This window comes from Passer montanus, unplaced genomic scaffold, assembly GCF_014805655.1.
Source record: "Passer montanus isolate IOZ18808 unplaced genomic scaffold, ASM1480565v1 scaffold14, whole genome shotgun sequence".
In the NCBI taxonomy this organism is placed as follows: Eukaryota; Metazoa; Chordata; class Aves; order Passeriformes; family Passeridae; genus Passer; species Passer montanus.
In genome coordinates, this window is record NW_024360941.1 from 6,700,919 (window position 1) to 6,723,064 (window position 22,146).

The 22,146-nt window shown below is 38.7% G+C and overlaps 1 protein-coding gene across 11 annotated transcripts in view; it reads left to right on the plus strand.

Annotated features, from left to right (window-relative positions):
- Positions 1 to 22,146, plus strand: part of PALLD (palladin, cytoskeletal associated protein) — a 190,202-nt gene that overhangs the window by 143,934 nt on the left and 24,122 nt on the right. For 6 of the 11 annotated variants that reach the window (XM_039699942.1, XM_039699944.1, XM_039699941.1 and 3 more), the window contains 2 exons: positions 6,709 to 7,404; positions 21,500 to 21,635. In XM_039699942.1, coding sequence (XP_039555876.1) covers positions 6,709 to 7,404; positions 21,500 to 21,635 — 832 coding nt within the window. The remainder of the gene's footprint in view (positions 1 to 6,708; positions 7,405 to 21,499; positions 21,636 to 22,146) is intronic. The other 5 variants (XM_039699946.1, XM_039699947.1, XM_039699951.1 and 2 more) reach the window with 2 other exon arrangements.

Below are 22,146 nucleotides of genomic sequence, written 5' to 3' on the forward strand. Positions count from 1 at the left end.
ACCAATTGTTGACTACCAGACCAATTCTTATGATCTAACCCTACCAGAGATATGAAGTTTAGCATTTTTGCTAAAGCTGTATTATATCTTTATGACTTTTGGGAACAATGAACGTGCACAAGAGCACCATTTCCTCTCTTTCTGTACCCAAGCTAAATGTGTTATCTCACTGGTGCATGTTTTGCAAAACATCCCCGCAGTGGTATTGAGGGGTAAAAAATGGTTCCTGTCTCTGAAAGAATGGCTTGTGTTTGCTGAATACTGGCACCATCTCCACTGTTGGTTTCCTTAGCACTGAAATTACCTTGATGTGTTTGACAGATAATCACACCAGAGTGGAAAATGGGCACAGCTACAATGGCCACTTTTTAGGATAGATAGAAAAGTTTTAACAGCCAAATTATAGCAGGACTTCCTTACAAGAGAGTTCACAAACAATGCAGATGGTTTACACTTCTTATCTGTGTGCATGAAGTTTCTTAGATGAAAAGTTAAGCTCAGCTTCACAGTGTGCTTATAACACCGTCCCTGTGTTAGTTCTTGCACCGTATTTCTTCTTCTAGGTGTGAATTAGGTTACATTGAAATTAATTATAAATGCTCCTGTATATCAACCTGAAATACAGAAAATATTTGTGTGAATCTGCATTTTCAGATTGTTAAACTTGAAGGGAAGGTAATAAAAATGTTAAAGGGTTACAGCTGCCGGAGATGGTTCCTAGTTATAGTTCTCAGTTACCCAGCATGAGGTTTAAATTGTAATGACAGCCTGAATCCTCCCTGTAATGTTAGTATACACCAAATATACCTCTGAATATTTTCATGCTAGAAACTGGTGCTGGTTTCTGTGTGTTGTTGTTATTCCTCCATCCTGTCCCCTCCATCATTGGCCTGCCCCCCATTTTTATTTTAACTGATAATTCTAGTCTTACATAAATATGAGCCCTTGCAGCATTTAAAACAGTACACTTCTTTCCCCCCCACACACAATATAAGGGACTGTTCAGCCTCAGAAAACCTAAAGCTTGTCTAAATGCATTTGTACTGATATGGCCTGGAGGCTGTCTGTGTGTTGAATACATAGCAGTTTTTGTTAAGAGGCAACTTTTCTACCTTTACATCACATTTTTGTCTTGACATATATGTACATTTTTAACATTTGTAAAAGTAAGCAAACATTTCTTCAGTGGATATTTCAGTTTGGGTTACTTTTGTATTCTGAGAATTTCTTTTCAGTATAGCTGTAATTTGCTGGCAGATTAAGTTAGGTTTTAGGGGTTTTTTCATTTTTAACAACTCAGTAATTGATAGGCTTGGTGGAAAAAATTTAATTGCATTAGGAATTTCGTCAAGAGTAGAGTTCCAGGTATCAGTGATTGCTATCACATTTTGGATAAGTTCATATGTGTATTTTAGTTTCTTAAATAGAAACTAAACTGTCAGAAGTAGTAAAGAAAATTACTAATTTTCAACAGGTATTGCATCAGTAAAATACACATGTTGTGCTTGTAGAAAGCAAATTAAATGTCTTTAAGAGCTACCTGACAGATCTGTCCTGCCAGCTGCTGGGAGCCACAGATGCAGAAGCAGGTATCTGGTTTGGCTGCCCAGGAGCTAGAAAGATATAAACATATGTGATACATTCCAATTTTAATACATTTAAAAATTATGGAAAAAAAATTGTCCTGGCTTTTATTGTATAAATACCAACATTTAGAGATAACTATATCTAAATGTACACATATAAAAATTTATCTATATATAGAGACCTGCTGACATGGAACTCAGCAAGAAGAGCCCCTGCCATTTGATAGTGTGATAGTGACTGTCTCCCTTTTGCTAGAGCTCCAACATAAATCTGAAGCAATAGTATTGAATTAGAAACTAGATCTTCTTTGGAAAGTAGAGTACATGGAGGTGAGTAGTTCTTACCTCCAATATGCAGACATTTTCTGCCATTGTTTTTGAATCTTAACTTAGAAAAATAGCTCAACCTTTTAAAGTTGTGCTTAATTCTGATCATGTTTCATTTGAAATATTCCTGTACCTTTGTTTCAGTGGTATGTTTTCTAGTGGTATATTTCTGTAGAACTGCACCATCTGTTTCTCAAAGAGTGGGTCACTGATAGGATTGTGAAGGGGCCAGTCTGCTTTTGCTCAGGAACGACTTGAGACAGAGGGAGCTTGTTATTCTTTCATACCTGAGATAAATAGGATTCTTTCTTCCAAACAAAAATTGCCTTTCTTTGTCTGCTTTCCATTTGCTCCTTTTCTTTCATTAAGATCAGGAGGGACAAAATTTGGGATTTTAAAAAGTTATAGAAAACATCACTTAATCTTGGTTCTTTACCTGTGGTCATTTATTTCCATTTACTTTGTGTACTGTGTTGTAAAACACTGACTAAAATTTCAGTGCCTTTGCATACTTCATGGTAGGCATAACTTGGTAGGGTTCATCTCATGTACAAAGACTTCAGGGCTGGAAGAGCATTTCTCTACATTTTGGGAATTTCTCCTTCCAAGAAAGGTATTTTGGATAGAAGGGCTTCCATATGAACTTTTGTGTTTAAAGGTACTCAAAGTTGATGATTAAACTGCAAACAGTAAGACGCTTCCCAGAAGAGGGACATTTTCTCTAAATAAGCTTTGTAAGTAAGATAAAAGTAAAGTTGGTACATACCCTATTACTGGGAATATGCGAATGAGCATAGGAGAGAAGTATGAAGGATTTATTGCATTCCTGGAAATGCCATCTGCTGTAATGCTTTCTGCAATCCAGCAGCCAGGTCTTGTTGAGACTTGGAGAGATGTGCAACCAGTACCTATGTCCCCTCCTCTACTCCACTGTGTTCAGGCACTTGGAGTTACAGTTTCTGATGGGGGTTGTTCCAGTTTAATTCTCAGTCACAGACTGCTCTGTTTTCAAAGCAATGTGATACAGAGGTTATCAGGAAGAAAAAGCATTATGAAAATGGGAAAAAAGTATAAACCAGTCTATTGTAATTTAAACCAAGTGCATACCTCACAATATGATGTCTCGAGAAGCTATTAAACTGTGGTGTGTGTATTGGCAACCACTGTTGTCCACCAAGAAACCTAATGTCTCATGTCCCTAGTTTTTGCTTTTAACATCTGTTTTCAAATGTTTCTTGCTATCCCATAGCTCTGAAAGTCATCACCTTACTGAGCATGTTCTAAGTGCCCGGTACCAAACCTGTGCATGAAGCTGCTCTTACAGGCAGCATGGCTCAGAAACCTCTCATTTGTTGTAACTGATGTCTGCTTTCATTAACATCTTATTGCCTTACGGCTTGTGTTTTGGAACTGTTTTAGCATACCTATTTAATAATCTGAAAATGTATGTTAATATCTTGGTTAAGAATACCTGGTATTGGAAAAACATCACAAGTTCTAAAGCAGAACTTTTGAATATATTTATGTAGTACTAGGCCTGCTTTTCAGTGAGTTGATGAAATTTCTCAATATTCATTTCACCCTAGCTATGATTTTTTTAATTACTTACCTTTATCATGCACTGACTGAATCTGCTAAAAAATTACTTTTAAATGTTCATTCTTATATTGTTATAATTAATTAACAATTAATTATTTGGCAAAACAAAAAATTCCACATGAGAAAATAAGTTTATGCTCTATTGTTTAGACAAGCTTGATGCGTTCCCTGACTTTACGTGTGCCCTATAAAATTGCAAAACATATTTCAACTAATTGGAAAGAGGATGTAATTACAATTAAATTAGTGTTTCTTGTAATCTCATCCAAAAATTAAACTCTTTTAATTCCCTTCTTTGTTTCCCTACTAATGAGAAATTAATAATTTTCATAATTTTGGCAGCTGGGCTCTCCCTGTCTTTGTCACAGCAGAGTTATCTTTCAGGGATCTACCTATGTAGAACTTCCACCACTGATGGTGTCATTCCAAAGAAACACTGGTGAATTGTTATTCTTTCCTCTCCTTCTTCATAAAGACACATCTCTAGGATACTTCTCCTGGAGAAAATAATGCAGTGTCTGATGTTAAAAGAATAGCTCTGAAGTAGAGAACTTTCCTTTGCAGACAAGGATTGTGCACTTCTACAACTGGCATGAAAATTTACTCCAAGATGGTCTTTGTGGTTTTTTGCCCCATGGACTGATACGATAATGGTTGTGTTTGCATGCTATTTTTCAAGCAAACCAACACTTAATTTAGGTGGAGTCTAAGCTGACCAAAAGCTGTTCAACCAGAGTCAGTACTGTCCTGGGCTAATAAACCCTGATTTACAGGCACGCATGTTCCTGCAACCTCGTCATGCTTAGTGTAAGACCCGAGCAACCTCATTTTTGCCCGGCACCCTTTTGTAGAGGTACCCTGAATCTGGTCTCTGCTTCTGCCTGGCAGGGTCAGCAGCAGTGCAGGGCAGTGCTGCAGTGCTGCACTTGCATTGACAGGGCCATAGATGGGCATTTGTGGGATGCTGCTGGCCGGGCGCAGCGCCATGTGATTTGGCAAATGCAAATAAAAAGGTCTCAAGACATGACACTCCTACTTGCTTTCAGCACATGTTGGATAAACATAGTAGTGTTGGAGACAGCTAAGTTTCTTCTATATTCAACACCTTATTTACAATCCTAAATTTTCCCCTTTTTTGTTCTTTTACCTTAGTCTGTCTGTAATAAATGAAAAAAAATTGAGGGTGACTGTGATGAAAAATAAAATAACTATTATTTGTTAATAATTTTAGAAGTATTGGACAGTGGGTCTGCAAATATTCAGGCCAAAGGTGCCGAATGAGGTGTAAGTAGTAATCTTACAGAGTTTTATCTGTCCAGTCAGAAGTGACCTGAGCTGTTTCTGTCATCAACTAAGCAAGTTGAATGCTGATAAGAACTAAAATTGTGTTGTTTTAACTGATTTAAATAAAGGTGACTGTTATTCTTCTATTTTTATAAAATTAATTCAGTTTCAGCCTGCATCCTATGGATTGAAAAGTTGAACTGATAGGGATTTAGAGTCTCTATTGTCAACATTGAGAAATGAATCATAAAATTTACAAAGTGAACTGTAACTTTGGGATGTTCTTGTTGCTAATTTAAGTAAAAAAGTTAATCTCCTTTTAAGTGCTGAAATTTGTATTGTTAGTGAGACATTGCTAGAATTGAACCATCTTTACAACAACAGCACCAAAGAAAGTCAACTCTTAAGTTACTGATTTTTCAGTTTTCTGCCCTAAAACAGCTTGCTCCCCTTTTTCTTATCTAAGCAATCTTTGGCCAGAGATCATAAGCAGAATTATTGTCAGAAAACATTTTCTGGGAAATGTAGATGGTTGGAATATCAAAATTAATCTTCAAGTGGAAAATATGATGTTATTACCATTTCTAATTTTGTTGCTATCAACAGAAGTATATTGTTGTGCCAGAATCACACATTCATATGCCATGCATTAGGCAGACTGCTTCTAAAATGTCTGCTTAGATGACCTAAATTATGTATAAACAATGACACACTTGTAAAAAAGTATTTATATATTAAATGTACAGAAAAAGTATATGTGCATATGCTGAAACTTCATAGATATTTGGAGTTCAATAGTTCAGTTCAGATAAAGTTACATTTTCCAGCTGAAAAAGGACAATTTTAAGCAAGTCAGTCTGATATATTGTCACATGATAGACCGCACAGTTAATTTTGAGCTTAATGTCTTTCAAACAGCTGTATTGAGACAAAAAAACCCAGTTCTGATTTGCTTCACTGCTGAACATTTTACATTTTCCTTTTTTTCCCCCTTAATTAAGAGTTCTGAGTCTCCTGCATATTAATTTTTTTTGCCTCTATTCTTCTTCCAGTGAATTTCTGAATTTCTAAATTAAATTATTATTTCCATTTGAGCTGATAGTACTGCAATGCCTCAGAACTGTATTAAATATCTACTAAGATTCGTCTCAGGAACTACAGTTGTAAATAAAACTGGGGAGAAAAAAAGTGGGGACTCAAGACCTAGGGGAAGCTCAGGTCACAGATTCCCTAGGTTACAGATGTTTCTCAGAAGTCTTTGCTCATCTGCATACATGCATGGTTCTAATACAGAAGTTGGTCCCTTGGCTCCAAGTACCTCATTTAAAGTATGGCTGTGATCAGGTCTGTCTGATTGGCCTACAGAGGCTACAGCAGAAATTCAGCTACAGCTGAAGTTGTTAATGGGTAAATATTTCAGCCTTATTCAAACAAGGCCATTGAAAAAAAAATCACAAGAAACAAAAAGAAAGCTTGTTAAGAATTTCAGTACTTTTACCTTCTGGGTAAATATTTCAGCCTTCTTCAAACAAGGCCATTGAAAAAAAAACAACACAAGAAACAAAAAGAAAGCTTGTTAAGAATTTCAGTACTTTTACCTTGAATTCCATTATCTGGATTGTGCCTTTAAAATACCCTAAGTGCTTCAAACTGACATATAATTTACCTTTTTGAAGAATTGATGGTACTGTTAAATTCTATTGTGCGTACCCTTTTTCCTTCATCTTGAGGACAAAAAAATGGACTTTTGTAGTGTGTTAACTCTGAAGAAGTGGGGCTGTTCAACATATGTAAATGCTTTGAACTTTCCCTCTTTCCATTTTCCTGGACCATAGACCAGTGGAACTTTTACCTCCTCCCCAGCCAGAACTGCATGTCTGATCATCTTTTTGTCTATTTTTCCTTCCCGCAGGGACCCCCAAAAAATACAGCAGCTGCAGAACCAAATTCGTCTGGAGCAAGAAAGTGGACAGTGGTATCGTCACCAACAGCAACCTGATCATCATCAGCACTCTCCCTCTTCTCCTTCCTTTCCTCCTCCCCCCTCCTTCCAGGAGCTTGAATCCAGCCAGTCTGCCACCTCTCCTGTGCCAATGAGTATTCTTAACTCTCATACTTCCCCAACCATGCAGTCTTCCGGCTCCTTCAACTATGCTCGGCCTAAGCAGTTCATTGCTGCCCAGAACATCAGCCCTGCTTCAGGTTATGTGACTCCATCTTCTGGGTCATCTACATCTAGCCTTCCTTCTCCTATGTCTCCAACTGCTTCTCAAAAACAGTTTGGGAGAGTGCCAGTTCCTCCCTTTTCTCAGCAGTTTGCTCCAGAAGGGGAATATGCCTGGTCTCCTTCTTCTCCATCCCCTCCACCCCCACCTCCACCTGTCTTTAGTCCAACAGCGACATATCCAGTGTGTGATTCCTTTCCACTTCCACCTCCTCCACCCCCTCCTCTTCCTTCACTTTCTTCACCTTCCCACAGCCTGTCTCCAACTCCAAGATTTCCTAATTCCAGCCAGTCTCCAGCAGCTTTTCTCAGCTCCATGCTGCCATCCCAGCCACCACCCATTTCTGTCAACGCGTTAGGCCTCCCAAAAGGAGTGACGCCTCCGTAAGTATCAGCTGATGAGCTCCTTGATGTACTGCAGATTGTAATGAAGATTATTGCACTTGCTTCATTTTTACTTTTCTGGAGTCCTTTGCTGTTAGCAGTTATCTGAGAGGGAGAGATGTGTGAATAAATTGCAAGTGCTTCTGTGCTAGGGATGTGAGATCGTTTTTAACCCTCACAGAAGTGAGATTCTGAAAAAGCCCTACAGTAGGAACATAAAAGACGAGAAGCTGAAGCTTTAAACTGGAATTTAAGAAAATGTGAAAACATGAGCAAAAGGCTCTGCAGACCCAGGGCAGTGGAAGGAGATCCAAGAAAACCCTTCTCACGGCCCAGTTCTTTTAAAGTCACATATTCAGTGATATTTCCAGTTTGTGTTCCTATTACATCTGCAGGTAGACAAATACCAAGTAAAGAGAGTGTCTTTTAGAAATCCCTATAGCTTTGTGATACTGAAAATACAAGTTTTAAAGTGCACATCTGATAACAAAGTGGCCATAACAGTTCATTGTCTTTGGCTAGAGATTTTGTTCTGAGGAAGTTTGGGAAAGTGTTGAGGGAGGGATTTAAAATAGCAGTGCATAAAAACAAACAGAATCCCTATCCCTAACAACTCTGCACACTTATTTTCCCCTTTTGTCTTCTGTAAAGGCCAAAATAGTATTTTGGAGCATGTCATCTCCCATCGCAGATCAGTTTTTCTTTCCACTGGCACTAGACTGTCATTCCATCCTTAGAGAACAAAGAGACATGCTGAAGAACAAAAATGAGAATAGCTGTATCCAAGGCTTATTTATAACTTTGTCCAGAAGTTTGTCTAAACATATCTACAGTATCTAGGTGACTTGCTCAGCTACATACTGTTGCAGTGGGAAATTCGGTTATTTCAGTCCAAGATATGAAGTGTAAGAAGAAAGAGGACAGATATCAAAGTAATAAGTCATATATGTTTTAAAAAGCATTTCTTTATCTTGATTTGTTTCATACAGCTCATTATGGAGTCTGGCCATGAAACATTTTTAGGAGAAAAATTAATAAATAGTACAATTTGCTCTTGCAGTCATAATAGTTGTGACTTTCTGTCTTACTGTGTCCTTTGCACTGGCTGAGTTTCACTATTGATGCTGGGCATTGAAAATTGCATTATTAATTTAGGGACAGCTTGACCAGTAAGCACAGCCCACTGAAGCCTGCCATTACCCTTGATTTTCCAAGAAAAGGCTCTAGTCCAGCTATACAGCTCTGACAAGAGCTGGATTAATTTTTGAGCTCACCTCGGTGTGCTGTAAGGGTAATAGCAGCAGCTTGAGCCTCTGCTGTGTCCCTCTTTCCCAGTTACTCTGTGCTTATGGATACATGTTCTCACTTGAAGCATTAGCTGCGCTCTTCCTCATTCCCTTTGATCTTTGGGCAGAGAAACAACTCTGCAAAGATTCTTCCCCCTTCCCTGTGCTCCTCACTTCCCCAAGTGCAGCAGCCAGTCTGGGTATGCACATGATGGTTTGTCTATCTATATTCCTCCCTCCCCCACCCCAACAAGGCAGCAACCTCGGGGCCTGAGCTGAGGATGAGGTAGTTGGCTGTTTTTCTGCATTCCCTCAGGAAATAAAGTCCAGATGGGAGCTGGATTGTGTTAACTGTACTGAATGTATGTGTGTATAATTTGTGTGTGTATATATATATATGTGTGTGCGTGTTTATATATATATATATACACACAGTGAGCATTTGTCATCTGAATTATAACACTGAAACATGGTAAAATATGTACTGTGTGATACAGAAAAGCCATAATCTATTGTTATGTATCTTTGATGCCAATTTTTCCCTGGCTTCTCCTTTTTCATGTTACTGTGTAGGTTAATATCTGGTGTGTCTTGCTGAGTAAATCACTCTCTCTCCCATAATTCTAATATCATTTCTGGGCAGTTCTTCCCCTGGCCTCCATTTCCCCCTCAGTGTTAGTTCTCTTCTGCTTTGTGCTATAGCCTTAGTTCTTTTTTGGCCCCTTTCACTTTTTGCTTCTTTTCCTTTGCCTTTTGCTCCATCCTCACAAGTCCTCTTCAGCACGTTTATCTTTCCAAGACATAGTTTGAGCTCCAGACACTATTCCATAACTTTGGCCTGTAGTCTCACCATTTTGCCATGATCTCCAAGATCTACTGGTTTAAAATGATTATGCTGCTTCCTGACAGTGCGCTTTACAGACTGGGTGCAAGAAATAAATTGTTGCATTCAAAGTTTTGCTTGGCAGCTGAAATGCTAGTCAAGCCATTTATCTTCAAAGACTGTGTCATTGCTAAATCTTGGCACAACTACAGATCTGCTCTTCAAAAGTAGAACTTGGTAGGCATAATCTTTTTCAGTTTTGTGTTGTGGTAGGGGCAGAATAAAGGTGAAGTAATAAACATTGCAGGTGGAGGCAGTTATTTTTGGAAATGGTCAAATGGAAACTGGTCAAAGGCAGCACCAGTAAATTTCTCTGTGGCTGTGTACAAACCAATAGTCTTTGTTACTCCTCTTGGAGTCAAACCTTCCCTTCATCAGCTTTCTTTGGTAATTTCCTTTCCTGTGCATGTGTCATATTTGTTCTACTTAAAAGAGAAATCTATCCAAGGAGATGCAGGACAAAGCAAGAGGAACTCAAAGCTTTGGCCCAGCCCCAGAGATATGACATTATTGGCATAAGCAAAAACTGGTGCAATGAGTCCTGGGACTGGTGTGCCATGAAGGATGGTTACAGGCTTTTCAGGGGGGATAGGGAGGGCAGGAGAGGCAGGGAGGCACTCTATTACATAAAGGGTCTGGAATGAATGGTGCTTACAGTTGGCAATGGCATGGTCAAAAGCCTCTGGATAAGGATTAAGGGACAAACAAGTAATGCAGATGTCATCATGGGAGTTTACTACAGACCTCCTATCCAGAATGGTGATGCTGATGAGGAACTAAGGAACATCTTTAAGTTAACCACTCTTATCCTTATGAGGCACTTCACCTTGGCAAATGCTAACTGAGAATGCCATACAGCTAATACAAGCAGGTCCAGAAGGTTCCTAAACAGATGGATAATCACTACATGGTTCAGATACTAAGGGAGCCAACTCAGTAAGATGCCCTCCTTGGTCTGCTGCTCATTAACAGAGAGACTCTTATGACTGAAGTGGAAATCAGTGGTTGTCTTGGCCACAGCAACCACAAAGCAATTGGATTTAAAACTTCAGACTGCTTAGGGAACTAATGAGTAAGGTTGCCTGGGAAAATGTTTTTGATGGTGCTGGGGTCCATCAATGCTGGTGACTTTTTAAGCACCACCTCCTGTGGGCACAGGAGCAGGCAATTCCAAAATGTTAGAAAAGCAGACGAGGCAGAAGGCCAGCTTGGCTAGGCAGGGATCTTCTAAAGGTAAGGCAAAAAACAAGTAAATGTTTGACCAGCAGAAGCCAGGTGACATGGGAGGACTACAGAGATGCTGCTCACCTCCATGGGGACAAAGTTGTGAGGGAAAAGCTCAATTAGAGCTGAAGCCAGCCAGTACTGTGTATGTAGCACAATAAAAATAACTTTTAAAAATATGCTAGTTGCAAAAGGTAGTGACTTGTTAAATTATGAGGGTGTTCACCATACAAACAGGGACAGAGACAAGGTAGAGGTGGTCAATGCTTTCTTCAGCACCAGTCATGGACTGTGGGATCCCAGTGCCCTGAGCTGAAGAATGAGGATCCTGAGAATTATGAACTCAGAGTCAACTCTAAACTTGTGAGGGAATCATTGCTCTAGCTGGATCCCTGTAAGTCTATAGGGCCTGATGGGATTCATCCAAGAATCCTCAAAGAGCTGGCTGATGTCATTACAAGACTTCTCTCAGTGACTTTTTGAACTGTTTTGGGAATCTGGAGAGGTCCCACTTGACTCAATGCTGGCTAATGTTGTCCCAGTTTTCAAGAACAGCTCAAAGGAAACTACAGGTCTGTCAGTCTCATTTCAGTGCCTGGTAGAATTATGGAGGAGATTACTCTTGGAGTTACTGAAAAACACCTGAAGGATAAGGCAGTCATTGGCCAGAATGGCTTCATCAGGGAAAGCCCTGTTTGACTAGCTTAATTTCCAATTATGACAAGGTAACCCACCTAGCTGACCAAAGGAACCCTGTTCATGTAATCTCTTTGGGCTTCAGTTGAGCTTTCAATACTTTCATGGTGTCCTTCTGGACAACATGTCCAGCATTCATCTAGATCAGCATATCATGTGATGGATGCTCAACTAGTTCACAGATCAGGCACAAAGAATTCCAGTAAACAGGGTTACATCAGGCTGGCAAACAGTCACCAGTGGGGTTCCACACAGCTCCACTGTAGGGCCAGTGCTCTTCAGAAATGACTTAGACACAGAACTTAAAGGAATACTAAGTAAATTTGCTGGTGATACTAAATTGGGGGAAACTGTCAACTACCTTGAGGGCAAAGAGGCCCTAAAGAGAGATCTCGACAAATCAGAGGGTTAAACAATCACCCACTGTATGAAGTTTAATGAAGGCAAGTGCTAGATTTTGCACCTGGGACAAGGCAACCCTGAATATACAAGAGGACTGGGGGATGAGAGACTTCAGAGCAGCTGTTTGGAAAGGGACTGGGGTCTCTGATTGATGGAGAGAGCACGGTTGGCAGCCAGGAGGGCCAACCATGCTCTGGCAAGCATCAGGCACAGCATCCCCAGCCAGGCAAGGGAAGGGATTGTCCTGCTGCAGGCATCAGACACAGCATCCCCAGCCAGGCAAGGGAAGGGATTGTCCTGCTCTGCTCTGCACTGGGGTGACCTCACTTCAAATCCTGTGTGCAGTTTTGGACACCACAGTACAAAAAAGATGGTGAAGGGCCTTGAGGAAAAGGTGTATGAGGAATGGCTGAGGTCACTTGGTCTGTTCAGCCTGGAGAAAAGGAGACTGAGGGGAGACCCCATTGCAGTTAAAACTTCCATGAGGGGAAGAGTAGGTGCAGGCACTGATCCCTCCTCTGTGGTGACCAGTGACAGGACCTGAGGGAATGGTCTGATGCTGAGTCAGGGCAGGTTTACATTGGATATTAGGGCAAGGGTCTACACCCAAAAGGTGGTTGGGCACTCAAACAAGCTCCTCAGAGTAGTGGTCACAGCACCAAGGCTGACAGGATTCAGGGAGGGTGGTTGGGCACTCAAGCTCCTCAGAGTAGTGGTCACAGCACCAAGGCTGACAGGATTCAGGGAGTGTTTGGACAATGCTCTCAAGCACATGGTGTTGTGCTTGGGGTGTCCTGTTGGGGCCAGAAGTTGGATTCAGTTTTTCTTGTGGGTCCCTTCCAACACAGAATATTCTATGATTGTGTAAAAATATTTCTAACCCTCTCTTCAATTCCTGTATTCTGTGGGCCCATGAACAGTAAATACCACAGTAATGTTTCAAGATTTTCCTTGGTTTTGAACCCTGAGATTCTGTGGAAGTGACTGCATTAGCTAAACCACTTTGAACCAATTAATATTTTTTCCAGTTAAATTAGGATAGATTTGGAAAAAATTGCAGTGGGAATTGTTAATTTGTTTAGAATGGAATGTTCTGTGGTTTTGTGTTTTGGATTTTTTTTTTTAATAGCATGTGGTCTTACAGTCTTGTGTGTATTATGGGAATACCTACTTGTGAATTTAATACATTTTATTTGGACATCTGAAACAACAGAAAGGAGCTTTGTGTCATTAATACCTGCTAATTAATCTTTAAATATTTTAAGCATTTATTTACAAAAATATGGTGAGTCTTTCCCTTGAATAAATTATATCTCAATTTTCCAGTTAGCTCTAGACACTTTGTAGTGACCAGCATTTTCAAGCTATGGCTATGGTGTGTTAGTTGAACAAGCTTTGGCAATAACCTTTTTTTATTAATGGAGTAGATTTGGTAGACTTTGTGTCTTGCTAGAGCTTTGTGTTATTAAGCAGAAGAGAAGTGCTGGTGCAACTGCATAGCTAATTAAGTACTTAAGGGAATTTTGAGCACTTATCATTAATTTCTCTGGTAAAACTTGGCTGGAGTAAGTTTGTTGAACACTGTTCTTAAAAATCTCAGTTATTTCCTTCTTTACCTAAAGAAAACTCCAGGGTGGGTGGATCTGTTGTATTCAGATTAGCTTTTGGTTACAAAAGACTTTCAGGGAACAGAGTTAATGTGACAGAAACATACAACTGAGGCAGGTTAAGTTCATAGAAGCTAAAAACTGATCTCCACTGTTCCTAGAAAAAAAGTCAACAAGTTACATGTGAAGGAACAGAAATAAGTACACCTAAAAGTTCTAGCTAAGCACATACATTATATATTTACATGAGCATTTGTGAAAGCACAAATAATCTCATGAGAAGTATTTGGTGACTATTTATTTAGTGAATAGTTGCTTTTAAAAAGTATAAAACCTGCCACTATAGGGTGTGGAGTTATCCAACCTGGAGAAATGGGATCTCTAAGTATAAAAAATATGTATTGTTAGCTATACATATATTCTTTTGAAGGCAACTTTAAAAATTAATGATTTTCCTTAAAGCAGAACTTTTCTTAAAGTAAATATTTTCACTAATACTACCTTAATTAAAAACAGGAAAAAATCTGACTGTACAGAATTGGTGAAAGAACATGAATATTGATTTACTTTCTGGAAAAGGTTGGAAAATGGAAAAGAAAACATTATTTGAATGCAAGATTGTCCAAATTGCCTTGTAGAAGGTAATTAAATAAGCTGCTTTTATCATTCTACACAAAATTTAACTGCTGTTTCAGTGACCTTTAGAACATTAAATCCAAATCATAAAGGAGATTTTGTGGGAATCATGAGAGTGCAATGCCTTTATGATATTGCTTTTTTTCCTCCTTTGCATCAGAGCTGCTGCTCTGTTCTTGCAGCTGTGTACTGTGACTTGTCCATTGCATTCTGTCCCAAATGGAATTGAAACAAATATTTTAGTGATCATTGTTTTCCTTTAGTCAACTGGCAATGTTGGTGACCACTCAGGAAAAATATACTTCTCTATCTTTTTATCTTACAGCCTTCAACCCTCTCCCAGCACAAAAGCCAGCTTTCATTTTAGAGTAAACTGCATTGCTGTGCTATGTAGATGGGACTTACACTTTTCCTGTTTCTGTAAATTATGCTTGTCACACTTTTTAAAAATTGAGGTTATCTGCAGTATGATTGATGTGAAAATTGTAGGAGAAAGTACCTTGATCAAGAACTCCAACATCAAACTGAGAAGACAGGTCAGGGTGTATTCTTTGCTTCTGAGAGAGAGAGAGGGAGAGACTTCATCTCTTTGCTGCCTATTCAGTCATACCTGGAGGTATTCCCAGATAATGTATTGGGAAAACATATCCAAAGGCAAGTATTGCTGTAACTGGAAAAATTCCAGAAAATATCAGAGTTTGCATTCATTCTCAACCTCCAATTTTGGTAAGCTTATTGCTCCTGTCCATTAAACCATTTTTGTTTAAATTTTCTTGAAAATTTTCTTTTCCCATAGCTTGGATACTACTTGTGGCTGTTATACCAACACAGTGACAGTAGACCAATTCTTGTTGGTCGTGCTAAGAAACAGGCCTTTGTTTTTGCAGTTTTTGCATCTCTGGATAAGGCATGTGCAGGTGATTATCATAAAATACCTATGCATATCAGCTCTTCTGAGATATGATTAGTGCATGTTTGTTCCACCTGAACTTAGAAATGCAGGTTGTGTCCCAGATCTAATCAATTAAAGCTGTGCAAAAGTAGAGCTCAAGGATGTAACATGGAGACACACAGACATTAGCCAAAAAAACAGTATCCTGGCAACCATTGCCTCTGGAAGTGTTCATTTTCAAGATATTTTTTATCCAGTTATTTTTCAAAATGGTATTTGCAGGTACTTAAGAATATTGAAGATGGCAGTGAACTTAACTAAGAGAATTAGTACATGTATTTCCCTGTTAAAAAGACAGAGTCTGTTCACAGCATGGCTTTGATGCTTGTTTTGGTCTGCAGGTTTTTTTTTTCAGGGGACTTAATTTTATAACTTCTTTATTTTAAACAGATCTGAATGCCACAAAAACATCAGTGAATGTGAAAGCTTGATACAATGTACATTGTACAAGGTACAATGCTTGATAGTTGCAGAGACCTTAACCAGTAACACCACATCAACTGGAATTAGTTGATATTTTGGATATGAAACCTTTTCCCAGTCCAGTGTAGCTTTTTCTTCCCATGCTTCTCACAGTTACCTGTTCTTCTAAAGATTTCAGGACTATGAGGATTGTGCCAGCCTTTTCTACATTCAGGAGCAGTTAGTGCTTTAGTTGTTTCTTCTTGACCATCAGTTCTAGCATACTGCTGGTAACAATCAGAAATTCGGATTACAAAATGGGCGTTTGATTTTTGATTTGGTATCTGAATATAGGCACATCTTTTGATAGGCAAATGGTGCTTATGTAGCTGCAGTAACCAGAACAGCATGAGGCAGACTGATAGCTTGTCAGGAAGGGAAGGAACTTAACAAGGGAATGAAAAAGTAGTAATTTTTCTTTTCATGAGTAAAAATGCATTTTTAAACATATGCTTTAGAGGAAAAAAAATCCATAGCACTCATGCACTTTGTAGGTAAGTTTGTATTCTTTGCTATCTAAACATTAAGAGGGATCAAACATGTTCAGAAATTTATATTATTCATGTCAGTCTTAACCCTATCCAATGCTGAGACATGATTTATTTTTTTTCAACTACAGTTCCAGAGCATTGGGTGGTAGAAAAATTGAAATTTTCTTACATTTGTTCTGTTTGCTGGAAGTCATTCTTAGTCAAGTCTGTTCCTCAGGCATTCCCTTAATTCAGAAGCATGTAACATCACATTACTGGACACAGCTGAAGCTGCTGGTCTCCACAGCATGTATGACAAGATCAGACTAAACCAATTTTATTATGCAGCTGCAGCTTCAAAGTTTGTGACCTTTTACAGTGCTTGTAGTAACTTTGCTTTTACAGTAAGTGAAAAATGTGTGAAGTGAGCAGGAATTAGCTGCATTTTTGGAAGGCATTAGTTTTAAAGGGAAAAAAAAATCAAGTTACTGTTCATTACCTCAGTACCAGAGAATTAATTTGGATTTCTGTGAAACTAAGCCATATTGGCTGCAAACAGGAATTTGTTCTTGGAAGGATAACAACAGCCAGCCTGTTGCCCTTGTTTACACTGTAAAAGGTACATAGGAAAAGAGGGAATTGCATCCAGCATGCACTCTGTGTAATTAAAACATAAAAAGTACTGCTGGTTTGGCCTTCCTTCTAAACAAATGTCAGGGCAAATATTCAAAACTAAGGAGAGCCAAACCAAGGCTGCAAAAATCTCTGCTGTCAAAAATCTCTGTGTGAATTAGGATGACAGTTTTTAGCAATTTCATTGCACCCTTTCTGACCAAAAGAATTCAAACATTTGTGCTTTTATTTACACCTGGATTCAAGCCCCCACTGACTTAGGTGATGTGTATTTCAGAGGTGCTTAAAATCCCTAGGAGTTGCAGCCTAATTCTCAAGGCTGTTCATTTCTCTGCACATTTGTGGTGATGGCTGTGTGCTTGAGACTGATCCTGTCAATAGCCTGATATATGCTGTCTCTTGCTAGCTTAATGCAGTAAATCTGGAATTTGCCTTGGGCAAATAATGAACATACGAATTCATAAATGAATTGGCAGATTTTTTTTGTTTGATATTATCCCTCAGAGAAGACAGAAAGAAAGCTCATGCGTCACTGAGGACACAGATCTTTAGAGCTAAATGCATCCAGATAAGGGCATGTAAGGATGGTGGAAAATATTTGCAAAAGCAGCTGAAGAAAGTTTGCTGCCAGGCTGTCTTGCCATGTAAACCATTACTCAGGCTGAAAGGATCTGTGCTTTGGAAGACAGATTTACTAAAGTCCTTCTATTTGTTATCGTTGCTTTGCAGACATTTTGAAATTCATCCCAAGAATGTATGTCTTAAGAGTTAACTTGCTGTGGGGTATGTATGTATGCATATATATAAATATATATATATACACACACACACAAGATATCTATTTGGACAGTTTTTAAAGTGTATATATTTAGAGAAGGAGATTCTGAGGAGGGGGTGGAAACAGAGCATCTGCAGGAAGAGCTGTGTTTCCTTATGCACTGCTTTGAGTTTTTTGTCCCAATTTAAAATAGTACTTAAAGAGGAAGAGAGAAGCTCTCCAAAGGTATTTGAAGAAATTTTGACTGGTGGTCACTTTTACAGTTAAATTTTTAAACCAACTGCTTCCTTGCTTATATCCTTAATTAAGGGATGATAATCTACTTTTCAGGCAAGTTGCCTTGACCAGGTCTTGGGTGACATTTCCCCATGGACTGTTCAGAGCTCGGGATCATCTGACACAAAACCAGAGATCTGGAAGGTTGTTAAGGACTCTGCCTCTCCTGTTAAAAGTTACCCAGGATCCCCAGGCCATTGCTGTCATATTTGAATACCTTGTTCTTAAATAAAATGCCTATGTAGCTTTGCTACATAACTTGCTCCAGGGTTTAAATGTCACTGTTGTACAGGGGAGGAAGGAGAGTTCTACATTGTTTGTGTCCAAGCTAGGCCTGTTCTTCTTCAAGTTACTGTGACTTATCATCCTCAAGGGCATGAAGAATTATTAAATACCAGCTATTTTCTGATTTCTGACATTTCATTTGATTTGCCTGTCTATCTTCATTCTCCTAATTTCCTGACTAAATAAACAAGAATTTTTGCCTCTCTGTGTGTGACAGTTTGTCACAAAAGCTATGCTTTTAAAACTGTGTTAGTTTTCTTGTTCTAAAACTTTCCAGTTTGCTGCATTTTTCTTGAAGTGCAGTGGTAAAACTGGATTCAGTGTCTAATAGCAAGGAATAAAGGAAAACAGCTTTCATGCTGCCATGCCCTAGAGTTTTTTATTTTTCCCTTTGGAAATGATAGTGTTATTTTCCAAGTTTTAATCTCATCAGTTCTCAAGAGATGCATAACATGTTAATGCTAATTTTCCATTAGCATTGCTATCATGCTTTGAACATTTTCCTGAGTTTCATCATTAGAATACCTCTAGACAAATCATGAAGATTATTGTGACAGTTGTTACCTGCAAATTAATTACAGCCTCTGCAAATTAAGTGTCATCAGCCAATTTGAGAAATGTGTTTCTCTATTTCACTTTTCCAATTAAGGCCAAAATCCTAAGTGCTCAACTTACTATATGGAGCTCTTTGAAATGCTTCATTGGACTATATTATTTCAGTTTGATAGAAAAAGAAATCACCGGTTATCTCTGAAAAGCTTTTTCAGACTGAATAGCTTTACACAGCCATATAATAGAAAAGTCAGCCAGACTGTTTCCCTGATTTACTAGGGAACTTACTGCAGCTCCTGAAGGCTAAGAAGCCATAAACTCAAGTGTATTAAAGCTACTTCTTGTTGCCTATCTGCATGCCCTTCAGCCTGACAGAGAGATAAACATGAGGTTTAACGTTATTCAATTTTAATTTTGTTTTTTACATTGTTTAAAAATGGACTGTGATATTGGTTTTCTGTGTTTAGTACAGATGTTGAACTTACTAACTTTAAATTCTCAGGTACTCATTTCCCTGTGAAAAAATGTGTGTATTTGCTTAGGGGTTTTAGTTTTCAGATGTAATCAATAGTGCTTCAGAAAATCCTTTTCTTGAAACCCACTCCCAAGCACGTAGCTCATTCTTCTTTTCATACAATGTTGTGACTTACTTGGGTGAACTGTACACTTCACCTTTACAGCCTCTTGAGTCCCAAGCATAAGCAGATCTTTTTCTGGAAAAACTCTGTTTATTAGTCAAGAATAAAAATTTATGAGAATGAGAAATGGAAGCTGTTTGTTAGTGTATCACTTGGAATTTTCAAGGGGAGGATGCATGTCTCCATTAAAAGCTGGCATAGGTGAAGGCAAAGGTGAGGCCAAACTTGAAATTTGCTGCCTTGGAGTTGGCTGATTTTTGGGTTGGGTTTGTTTTGTTTTGTTTGGGTGTTACTGTTGTTTGTTTGAGGATTCTAGTTTTTTTGTGGGGGAGGGTAGTCTAAAAAGTGACAAAATTTGGTTTCATGGCAATGCTGGCCTAGGTGATTAAGGGCTGTAAGGTGAAGGAAAGACTAAGGGAGAAGCAGCTGACACCTGCCCTCCAGCCTTCCAACAGATGCTGAGCCTTTCTGGGGGACATTCCCTTCTGATCTGCTCTCCCCACCTTCTCCTGTCCATTTTCCTTCCACATCTTCCTTTACATTTATTGTACCAAATTTCTGGAATTACTGAGGCATCTCTTTCTTGCAGAGACCTTATCTCTGCCTCTTAACATTCTCTTGTCTCCCTACAGATGGGACAATTTTCATGTCTCTTCCCCAAAACAGAGTGGAGGAAACTTGCTTTCTTATTTGTGACTGAGAAAGAGCCCCAGCTGAAAGCTGAGGGAATTATTTTACTTGCTGGTCACCAGAAAACAGATGACTATTTCTAGGGCAAAGAATGTAGTTCTCTGTCTCTTTGTGAAATTAAGACAAATGCCTGCTCTTCTGCTGTGATTTAATGCAAAAATGCAGTCCTTTTTACACGATCTTCTCTGTTTTCACATTTTGCATTTACTTACAGCAATGGAATATGAAATGTATTAGTTAGGAATGTTTCCAACTGTTATCTTCTGCATCTATTAACTTAATTTCTTTTTGGCTTTTGACAGTATATGTGTGTTTTTTCATTTTTTGTAATGCTAGAAATGACCATTGAAAGCACTTGCTGAAGAATGAAGTCTCTCTAACCACAGAAACATAGAATTGAATATTATCCAAGAAAATTTGTCATCTATGTATGAGTCTTGTTTAGAATTTTGGCACTGATTATTAAATTATTAAGTTGGATATTGGAAATAAATTTTCCAATTACATGCTAGTCTGATTTTTTTCTATCTCTGTCATCTGAGTTTGTCTATTTATCTGATTCAATTCCGTGTTTTCCATGTCATTCCCATGTAATGGGGCAGAGCCCTATTTACTCAAAAAAGGTATAAAGACCCTGTAAACTAATATTGAACCAGTTATCAGTGTTTTAAACAATCCTGTGTCACTTCACTGGAGAAATGGGATGTGCTACAATTTTCAAATACAAAACTTCAGCAATGCTGATTTCTTCTCTGTTAAGAACAGCTGATCTCCAGTAGAAACCACCCATGTTGGGCATTTCCAGTAATAAAGCCATCATAACATTACTGAAAAGTGTTAAATATTAGTGGAGTCTGGTAAAATAAAATTTCCCACACTGTTTAAGAAAATGGGAGTGAAACTTGCTGAAAGTGCAGTCCTATCCTGTAGGCTGGTAAGAGGAATAAATTAGCCCTGTGAATGTGAACTGCTAAATGATTGCTATTCCACTGGGAAATCTTGCTGCTGAGAACTACTTCACAAGGATGATTTTTCTTTTTCCCAGTGTAACCCAGACTGTGAATGGCTCTTCTTTGAGCAACAGCATTTATATGTTGCCTTATGGGTATGTGTTCACAGAGATATGAAGAATAAACATGAGGTTATGCAGTTATTGTGAAGTTGCTACAAGGAATTAGTTAATAAATAACATAAGAAATTAATAATTAACTGCTTTGTCTTACATCTTAGGTACTTTATTCAACTAGGTACTTCATAGGAACCTAGTTTATCTTCCATCCCCATCCCCACTTATCTAGTCATGCTTTCTCTTTCATGTTTCCTCTCATTTTGCTTTATTGCCACTGCTCATTTGTGAGTGTATGGTGTTTACAGCCATTGCCAAGCAATCCTGAGGGCTATTTTAACTGAAGCACAAATAAAGGATAGTTTCATCTTTGTCCTTAAACCTACCATTTAACCAGTAGTGTGAGTTAGTAGCGACACTATAGAAAGAAAGATGTCAGACCTCTAGTTTCAAAGACACAGTGTTGTTTTTGTCATTAATAGCAGTGATTCCAGATACATTCCTAAATACAAATTACTTCAGGAAAGCTCATGATTTTTTTTTTTGTACTGTTTTGCAGGGGATTTCCCAAGAAAACAGGCAGAACTGCTAGGATAGCATCAGATGAAGAGATTCAAGGGTCAAAAGATGCTGTAATTCAGGATCTGGAGAGAAAACTTCGCTTCAAAGAAGACCTTTTGAACAACGGACAACCGGTATAAAAACATAAAATACCCTGGGGAATGGGAGTGAGTGAGGGTGGGCACCACTGGTAGTTTCTGAGAAAGGCTGCATATAAAATAATTGTTGTAGATTGCTTTTTATATATTTATAATTTTTAATTGGATTTTCAAAACTGCATTTCCGAAAGGAATGATAGCGTACATTTTGTTCTATCATTCCTCCTGTTTGACAACTTTACTTGGACTTAACAAAGCAATGGAGGTCGCAAAAATGGTGAATTTGCATAAGAAGCCTGCACGGGCTCTACCTCCAGGACTTTTTGAGCATCAAGGACCATTTGCTTTCGCCTGTTCATTACTGAGTGGATGAACATGCACAGCTCTGTTTCAGTCCAGGCTCATTCTACCTTGTGCCCAGCCACTGGATGATGGGGGAAGCAGTAGGTGCTAACTGGACATCAGAGGAGGTACAAGGCAGTTCATAATGAAAAACAACCCAGCTGGAATCAGGCATCATTAGATTCTGCAGCTGGGGGGCTTCTTT